Source organism: Zea mays, chromosome 4, assembly GCF_902167145.1.
Source record: "Zea mays cultivar B73 chromosome 4, Zm-B73-REFERENCE-NAM-5.0, whole genome shotgun sequence".
NCBI lineage: Eukaryota > Viridiplantae > Streptophyta > Magnoliopsida > Poales > Poaceae > Zea > Zea mays.
In genome coordinates this window covers 206,911,954-206,922,388 of record NC_050099.1, presented here as the reverse complement: position 1 = coordinate 206,922,388, position 10,435 = coordinate 206,911,954, and the positions used below count along the sequence as shown (strand labels likewise).

The 10,435-nt window shown below is 41.3% G+C and overlaps 1 protein-coding gene across 1 annotated transcript; it reads left to right on the top strand.

The window, feature by feature from the left end:
- Window positions 1-323: 323 nt before the first annotated feature.
- LOC103654516 (putative disease resistance protein RGA3) lies at window positions 324-9,703 on the top strand. Its single transcript, XM_008681344.3, has 4 exons — window positions 324-798; window positions 6,287-6,382; window positions 6,454-6,549; window positions 6,622-9,703. The coding sequence occupies exons 1-4, from the start codon at window positions 418-420 to the stop codon at window positions 9,358-9,360; spliced, it is 3,312 nt and encodes a 1,103-aa protein (XP_008679566.1). The 5' UTR covers window positions 324-417; the 3' UTR covers window positions 9,361-9,703.
- Window positions 9,704-10,435: the final 732 nt, after the last annotated feature.

Below are 10,435 nucleotides of genomic sequence, written 5' to 3'. Positions count from 1 at the left end.
AACCAGCTCGATATCCACTCCTAGGTATTGTTGTGAGCCGTCGCAACGCACGGTCAATCGACTAGTATAGATTTAATGTGCTATGTGGACACCATATTATTTCGCCGTGTGGATCGTTCATGTAGTAACTATTTTATAATTTTATTTATGCTTTATAGTGCTTTAACAAATATGAATTCATCCAAATAATTTCAAACTAAGATCCGAAACATAAGGCCTTGAGTGTGCCACGCTAATGGGTGATAAAAAAATCCTTGGACCTATCTTGTCCCACAGTTCGTTCCACTTCCACCAACCTTCATTGACTTGTCCGTTGACTAATCGACGACTGATCCAAAACGTGGCGAGTGGTGTTTACATTATTGCCACGTGACCACGTCGACGGTGGAAGAAACATTCGCTGCTCATGGTTCATGAATGGCGAGCGGTGGCGTGGTGGCGTCTCTACTGTCGTCGGCGACCAAGCTGCTCGACCTCCTCCGGGGTGCGCCGTCTGTTTCTCGCCGTGCAGGGCAGCAGCAGCCGGTTTCCGCAGACGTGCATCGGTTGCAGCGGCTGCTGAGGAGGATCCAGGCCACGATCGATGACGCTGGGGAGAGGGAGATCCGGGACAGTTCTGTGAAGCTATGGATCGCAGAGATCACGGTCGTCGCTCGCGACGCCGAGGACGTCCTAGAAGACTACCGTTACGAGCTGATCCGGCGGCGCGTGCAAAGACTAGAAGGCACCGGCGGCGGCGCCTCTACCTCGTGCAAGCGGAAGCACCACCACGACGACCAAGGTTATGGCATCCGTGAGGTGACACAGTTTCTTGTTGTACTTTCTCTCGCTTTAATGTCTCCTACTGCTACAAACCGACCAAGCAACAAGATACCATGAAAAAAATGTTAATATATTTTCTACAAAAATTATCAAAACTTTAGAGATTTGACTTAGTATGACAAAAATAACTAATTAAGTTTGACATGTGAATCTATACCTACCACTATATAATCCATCAATTTAAACTTTATAGAACCACCCAACCAAATCATATTCAACCTGGAACCTCCACTAAATCCGTCAAACAAATTGCATCCAAACTTAACACACTATTAAAACCAACGTTTTAGATCGCTAGATAACTCTCTCACCCTTATTCAAATTCAATGAACAATATTATTTAGATTATCCATCAACTCTCCTCCTCTCCCTCCCTGCCGCCAGCCTCCTCCTCCCCTCAATTCCACGTTGCCCCCTCCCTCTCACTCGCGCCGCCGCCGTCAATCCCTTCCCTCGTGTTGCCGTTGTCGTCGTCGATCCCTCCCTTCTTCTCACCAGGATCGTAGTGATAGACTGAGCTATATGCTAGTAGAGTAGTTGGTTGATGTATGTCAACTCCATGCATGAAGTCGCATTGGATACTCGTATTAGCATTACACCGTATATATAGTTATATAATATTCTCTTAATGTGAACAAGACTATGCAATTTACCATTTTTTGAAAAAAAAATGGAGGGGCTTTCGCCCTTACAGTATAAATAAATTAATTAAAAACAAGGTAAGTGTACCATAGAAACGGGTAGAGAAGTACAATGGGTCTAAAAGAGAGAGAATTCAACAAACAAAGAACGTTAAAAAGAAACATGCAATTTTCTATTGTTTGGTTTATCTGAATAAGAAATCATATAATATTAGGTATGTGATTAGTTTCCTGTATAATTGGCTAGTCTACATAGCTAAAAGTAGATGACTAGATAGATGAATAGTATATAAAACAATTCTACAAAATCACAATGCTAAATAAAAAAATTGATTAATACAAAAATAAAGTCTTAATAGCAACTACTTGCTCTAGCTTTAATTCATCCAGAAGCAACCCCTTATACAATTCTACTAGCTTGATTTCTAGTCTAATTCATAACAACACACAAGGTACATCAACAAGAGCTACACTAGAGAGCTATAAAAAAGAGAGCAACTAAACTAATCACTACAACTATCACTCTAGCTCAGCGCAAATGACTACTACTACTCACAATCAAAGTATGAAAGTGAGCACGAGAGTAATGATCAAACATCAAACCACGAGAAAACGAATGATATATCCATGAGGTTCGGTTCCGTACCACTACGTCCTCATTATGTTGAGCCTCCACTTCATGGTTCATGAGCTAACTAGTGTGACAAGCTAGACCCATCAAGAATACTACAAGAACTATTCAAAATGGTGCCCTCAAATTAGCCCCAATTCCACTAGAGTGTCCCTTTGCGCTCATCAAGATGGGGTCAATACCTCTAATAATATGAACCGACTAGAGACAAAAACAATCATCACTCCTCTTCAACGACTACCAAACTGCTTCAAGCTATTTACATGGTGATGACCACTATGAATAACAAGAAAACCACGTCTCAACTCAACCACTAGTACTACTAGGTGCAACAACTCAATATAAATGTACTAGATATCTCTCAAACTTAATTTGGATGAAGAACAAGGCTATATATATTATAACCCCAAATGAGCTAGCCATTGGGAGCCTTTCACTAGGAAGATTATGGGGTCATAATATTAAACCAATGACCTATAACTCCATACACCAGACTATATATATTATGTTTTACATCCTCTGTAGCCATTAGTCTGATGTTATTATTCATAGAGCTCATGTTGTTAGATACTAGATGTTGGATTAGCCAATGGTTAGTGGAGTTTATAGTCTGATGGGGTCATCACACTAATGCCCTATGTAATATGATGTTGTCGAGAAAGTTTCCAGAGAGCTCCCTAAACCATTGGATTAATCTGATGACACACATAGGACCATCTAATTCCTACATTTAAATGTTCCCATGCACTTGATAATGGGCCTCCCTGGTGAATAGTAGAGCCCATTAGTCCGATGTTGCCTACAAGCCAACCATTATACTAACGATCAATGATTTGATGCTATGTCGATACTAAATAGAGAGAACTTCACCCTATAAAAAATGGACCCTATGGGTCATTAAGTTTGGATTTTTGGTGTTTGATGAACAACTAGACCATTTTGAATAATGTTGTTTGCTAGTATACAAGGTACACTTCAAATGGACGCAAGGTGGAATTGGACTTAGGCAAAGTGATGGTTCGAATGATAACACCTCAATCAAGACATTATAATCCATGTTTAATACTTACAAGACATTCTAAGAATTCTAAGACACTAAGAAGTAGAAGCCTAGATGCAAAACATCAACAAAATTGAGGCCACTAAAGTAGAGACAAAAAGGTGGATGATTTGAAATTTTCTCATGATTGTTGATATGCTCAAATGGACATTACTTCATATGTAAGTCGTAGAGCTTTTCATTATCTTTTCAAAGAGTCAAAGATCATCAAAACTAGAGTCTAGAGTTAAAAGTTATGGCTAAAATATGAAAATATGACATGTTGAAACAAGGTAGAGAATGGTTCGACGCTCAATGAACTAAATAAACAGGGGCGTCGTATGATTCGATAATAATGGTGTGATTCCCCCTCTCGCGATTTGATGTTTGCTGAACTGAACTAAATAGGGCACCATGTGGTTTGACACTCCTGAAAGAGTTGTAATGACTAGTTATTGGAGTTGGGGCTATTTATACACCTCCATTTTGGCTAAGGATGTGCTATAACTGAGTGAAATATGTGGAGAGTTGAGGCTCATCCATTTATTCTCTAGCCACCAAAAGTGCTTAGGAAAATATCAGGGGATTAATATAGGTGCTTTTTATGAGGTGTTTAGGCTAGTTAGAACATCGATTATGCGCTTGCTCTAGGTTTAGGCCTAGTGTTTAGTGAAGTTTGCATATCTATTATCACTCAGTACTTAAGTGCATCGCTGATGTACTCAGAGTATAGGTGTACATTCGGGCCGCTGGGCCCGACCCAAGCCCGAAATGGCTTGACCCGTTTAAATTTCGGGCCGGTTCATCTCGTTTAAATTTTGGGCCGTGCTGGGCCGGCCCACGGCTTGACACATAATTACTTAAATGTGCTAGGCTCATTTTCGAGCGACCCGAAATTACAAAAAGCCCAGATTTATGGCCCAAACTTCACATTAGGGCCCAAAATTCACATCAGAGCCCTAAATTCAAAACAAATTTAATAAAATAAATAAAAGATAAGACAAATAAATTTGACCAAAACCAAACTCAATATTTGTATTAAGTTACCAGAGCTATGCAATGACTACCTTGTTTAAAAATCATTTTGTTAGAAGGAAAAAGAGTATAATCAACTCTATACAAAGTTCGTAAGTTCAATCCATTATCTAATGTTAATAACAAAAGTAAAATTACATCGCATACTCTAATTCAAAGCTACAAAAAACATCTAACTAGCATTATATCTACCTTTGTGTTCTTTATGAAGTACATGAAAGTGTGGAATGAAGTGTGGTTTTAATGAATATATGTGCCTTTTCGTGCCTCTATATGGGCCATTTCTTGCCTGCCTTAAATGGGCAGTGCTCGTGCCTGCCCATGGGCCGCGACCTTGGTCCAAACCCGGACCGATATACCGGTTCGTGCCGACACTAAAATATTTTGGGTCGTGCCGTGCATGGATTGTGCTTTTTTCGTGCTTCGGGCCAGCCCATTAGACCCGACCCAAATGTACACCTATAACTCAGAGGGACTTGTAGTAAGGGGTGGCTGCCACCATATAGTGGAGGGAACATGACCCATGACGGGTTGCCCGGGAGGTTGATATTGAAGATGGCAGGGGTCGGTCCAGAAGAGGCCATATGGGACATCCACTTATGAGTGGAAAAGGCCCAGATGCTATCCGTGGATTTACATGACTGAGAACTTGGCCCATGCGAGAGACTTCAACAAGGACTAGGGGGACTCATGAGCTTCTTGATACCTTAGTAAAATATTAAAGTCGTTGACTGGAGTATGCATTTCCATCTCAATTAAACTTTCTCACTTTATTTATTGCTTGCCTAGTGTCAGGAACCATAATTAGGGATACCTAGACCACAACCCTAAAATCCCTAAACGCTTGAGTAAGAAGGGGTCATAAGCAAACACGCTCCTGATTGTACCAAGGTCTGAGGTACCCAAGTTGCGACTCGCTCGAGGCCAACCCTAGGTGAGAGCCACAGTTACGCCTGAAGCCAACTTCGGATGGGAGACACAGTCACGGCTCGCTTGAGGCCAACCTTGGGCGGGAGACCAAGTTGCAACTCGCGTGAGGTCAATCTCTGGCAGGAAACACATTCCGATTCGCACGAGGCCGGCCTCGGGCGAGAAGCGCATTTTTGATTCGCCCGAGGGCGTCTTGGGCGACGCTCCGGAGCTACCCGCCTCGCCCAACCACTCCGATTCAAGAATGTGTGTCCGTACGTCCACTTGCCCCGCTGAGGGTGCCAACGTCAACAAAGGACGACACAACTACGGTCTATTCTACCTTTACCGCCCACGACAATGCACGGGGCGCGAATACGGGGCATTGCTCCCCCACTCCGACCACTGTTTCAACTACTCCGAGCGTGACTACATGTAACGTCCGATCAAAGCCTCGGACTCAGGAGAAATCTCTGCCTCGCCCGAGCTCGATCTCGGCCAACTGCTCCAGCAGACGCGCATTAAATGCCACCTACTCTTTCGCGAATCTCACAGAAGACCATGCCAAGCAATGTTTCAACCACTCCAACTCTACACTTCCGCTCCCCTATACAGGCTAGGGCTCAGGCACATGCCTATGCTCCTGATCCCAGCCTCGGCTCTCTACCTCGTCAAAAGAACAAGCTACCGAGATCGGGCGTCCTTCTCTTGGCAATCTTGAATGAAGTAACCAAAATCGCAAACAGTACTGCAGCAAGCCAGTAAGGCAATGCAAATGTAATTTAGAATATTTGATTCGTCCAATATTGCAACCTATTAGCAATTTACCATTTCCCTCAATTTTTTTAGCAATTTACCATTGGTTAGTATTTATTAAACCAAAATTTTCCCCAATATCCGGAATTGTTTTGTAGTTATTATTTACTAAACTATTGTAGCTGTAAGAGTTTGTTAGGAGTAATACATAACACACTCATCTAATAATCAAAATACCTCTATATTTCCTTAGATATAGAAGGGTGCATTGCAATTGTATTGTTACCCCCTTTTTTTTTGCCAAATCTCCAAACTAAAAAGGTAATGTGCATTTAATAACTAGTTTGGCTGCACCTTAAAAAATGATTTTGCATTTTTCTGCATCTCCCATAGATTTTGCTTCCCCGGGGCAGAGACAAACGCAACTGTATTCTGACACTTACCTGCTTCCAGAGAATGATCAGGAAGATCACACGTAGGTTCAGCATTTCCACAGATCGAGCCGGCTTTCAGTTCAGACCTGAGGGGGACGATGGTAGCACCAGTGAGGTGATACAGTTTCTTGTTTCATTTCCTTTAAATTATTTGTGTAATGTCAAATAACCACCTTTTATTTGCAGGGAATCGTGGATATCACGAGGTGGTTTGAGGAAATCCATACAGATCAAACTGCCGCGCAGCTCAGGCCAGAGGACGAGGATGGTGACATCAGCAAGGTGGTAGTTGCTTGCTGTGTTTTCTCCAAATTACTTGCTTACTGACAAATAACCATCAGCATATGTGTGCAGCGAATTGGGGAGATCATACGCCGATTCGAGGAGATCACTGGAGATCGAGCAGCCCTGCACCTCGGACAGGAGGATGGCGAAAGAAACACTTGGAGTGGGAGGGACTCCACGTGGGAATCAAGAGTGACTAGCCATCTTCTGGATGAATCCTGTGTTTTTGGTAGGACCAAGGAAAAAGAGCATGTTGTAAAGTTGGTGAAATCATACAGTAAGTGCCCAGGAATTCATGTTTTGCCAATTGTTGGAATGGGGGGCATTGGCAAGACAACGGTGGCACAGATGGTTTACCGCGAGGTCCAAGAAAGTTATGACCTTCTGAGTTGGGTTCATGTCCCCGAAACATTTGATTTACGCAAGCTGGCGATAGCAATCACAGAGTCTCTGTCCAGACAACCATGTACATACAACAATTTTAGCGTCGTTCATGATGTTCTGCAACAAACAGTACTAAACAAGAGAGTGTTCCTTGTTCTGGATGATCTATGGAATGAACGGCAAATTTGCTGGCAAGATTTTCTTTGTTCACTCAAGTTTGCTGATACTATGACAATCCTGGTGACTACTAGGAGCAAAGAGGTAGCACAACTTCTGCAGACCATTCCTCACTTCGAGCTTGGCTTGTTACCTGAAGATCACTGCTGGCAGTTGTTCCAATGCTATGCTTTTGGCCATAGAAACATCCATGAAGAGTCCGCTTTGGTTCAGGTAGGTAGGAAAATTATGGAGAAATGTAGTTGCTTACCATTGGCAATTAAATCCATAGGTTGCCTGTTGCGGTCCAAGATGGATATGCAGACTTGGATGGAAATATCCGATAGTGAGTTTTGGGAATATTCAGATAATAATGAAGAGATCTTGTCGGCTCTTAGACTGAGCTTTCATCGGCTGCCAGGAAGGCTGAAGCCTTGTTTTCTGCTGTGTGCTTTATATCCCAAAGGCGAGCCTTTTACCAAGGACGACATGATTCACTTATGGACTGCTCATGGTTATGTACAGCCTTCAGGATGCAAAACACTAGAGAAGGTCGCTGGTGAGTACTTTGATGAGTTGAATGAAAGATCACTGATCGAAATGGATACATACTATTTGGTCAGTCGTGAGGGTCACAATTACTTGAAAAAGTCACGTGTAAGATCACCAGTTGAAATCTCTAGTGGGGAGATCTTCGACACTGATGTTAGCTTTTATGAGCTGCACATAAGATCATTGGTTGAAAATTTTCACAAAGGAACGACAGAGTCTTCCTTGCCATTTCAATTGTTTAGGCTGCATGACATGATTTGGGACCTTGCAAAATCTCTGTCCAGCTGCTTGTTTTCTGCTGTAGCTGTTGATGAAGGTAACCTTTACATGCAAAATGAAGTTCAGCACTTATTTCTCTGGTTAGGCAGGGGCAGATCGAAACAAAATACACAGAGGGGGCACTCTGAACTTATCCCCATTTCTAAGTCTCGTGATCTATTCATCTCTTGGATAAACAATTCTCTTGGGCTTGAATCTGAGCCATTTAGATGGAGGCATAGGTCCACACCCAGGCCCAGCCATCGACCCCAGGTGTCTGATTTTGAGCTCCTAGGGCTAAGCTCAACTGCGTTGCTAGGCATTGCCTTGGAGGCCATGATCCAAGCACGACCTGATCCTGTGCAAGATCCCATGAGTTCAGCAAGACTTCTAGCATATTTGCCCGAAAACAAACATGAATACATACTTTCTACACAAAGTCGACGTTCTCAGTTGTTCAAAATAGATTATTTACGCACCTTAATTTTAAAACAATGTACATTTTACAATATTGGCATATACACATATCTGAGAGCTCTTATACTATATTCATGTAAAGATAGTGGCTGCATAGCTGCAATCCAATATCTGAAGCTCTTGCGCTATCTCAATATAAGGAATTGTGATTCATTGACTGGCAAAAATCTGAATCACTTGACACAATCAATATGTCATCTTTACAGCCTTGAGAAACTGATCGTATCCACTTGTTGGAAAGAGTTCTCCATTCAGTCGTGCCATCTTTTCAGTTTAAGATATCTCCAACTCTCCGTTCAATTCAATGACTGGTCCCAGCATCCACTTTGCCACTTCCATAACTTGGACACACTGTGCTTGCAGAACTGCCATAGCATTGCGGAGCTCCCTACAGGCATAGGAAATCTGATGAACCTGAGATGCCTTAAGCTTATTGGAATTTCAGAGATCAAGAAGTTGAATCATGATTCTTTACTATGTCAGTGTAATAACAACAAGTGCCAGTTAATGAAGGCAATATTCCCTGCCCTAATGGAGTTAGAACTTGATAGTCTGTGCGAACTACAGGACTGGTGTAAATTCCAGGATTCAGATTGCCCAAAGATGCAGAGCATCACTGTAAGAAACTGCAACAAACTTAGACGAATCCCTTACTTTGGTTCTGTCAGAAGTCTAATGATAATAAACTCAGCTCTAATTGGTCTCCAGCTTTCAGCATCTAACGAACCTTCTCAGCTGCAGACTCTTGATATCAGTTACTGTGAGAACCTGGAATCCTTGTTGGGACTGGAAAATCTTTGTTCTCTCGGGAGCTTATATATTGCCCATTGTCCTAAACTATTTGTCTTGCGTCAAGAGAAGCTTTTGTTTAGGCCTCAAAATATATTAATTGATGACTGCCCTGGACTGATCGAATGGTGTGATGAGCAAGAGCTCTACTATCATGTGAGGTCTTATGCTCTTCTATTTTTTTTATTTTAACATTAGTCCATTGTCTTGTGCTCTTGCAATGGGTTTTCAGTACCATGCTGCATAAAAGGTATAGTCCATCGTCTCGCAAGGGTTTCTTAAATTTTGAGAGGTTTAAATATTTTAATTTTTAGTACTGTGCTGCACAGTAGCAACTTTACGAGAGTAGATGTTAGATTTAGTGGATGATTTCGAGTACCTTGGTTAATTTCTTGTTGTAGCTACCTCTCATTGTTAAGATCATTAGGTGACTCTTCTTGGTAACCACTGTACTTACTGTATCAGTCTCTAGATCATTAGGTGATACAAACACCATGTACAAATTTTATTGGAAAAGAGGGATTAAGTGGTGTTACACACATTTACTTACTCGAAAGCAGCCAGAGGCCATTAGCAAAGTAGCAGGATACAACACTAACATAATTATACAATGCATGGTGTGGAACCCTACCCTGCGCGTCAGCAGTAAAATCAGCCTATTTGGAATTATGACAGCAATAAACATTGCTTTATAAATATAATTAAGTGCAGTTTGAAAGATGCATGTAGTTTCTAAAACACAAGTTAGGTTACTTTCTCTGGTTGAAAATGTCTATTAGGACACTGCCATGGGCTCCAATATAGCTCTTTGGTGTATAAAAAGTATATAATATTAGTTATTGAATGAAGAAAGTTATATTTTATAAAACTAATTATATAAATAAATTTATTAACACTAATCTTACATTGTCAGTTTGTCTAAAATTTTAGATATTTTGCAGTCAAAGATGAGAAAGTTTGACCTATGATGAACCAAGATGGACTTATATTCGTGGTTAGAGGAAGTTGTACTTTTTGTTACAAAATGGTTTGATTAGAAGATGGGGATTGATCCTATTCGATTTTCTAGGGCAACATTTAAACCTGTCAATGTCTTTTATATTACATTGCTCATGGCCATATATTGCCACCATATGTAAGTACTTTCAAATGTGAATCTGGTAATACTGTATACTTCATCTGTCCTAAATTATAGGTTATTTTGGCTTTTCTAGATACATAACTTTTGCTATGTACCTAGATATATTAAATGCCTACATACATAATA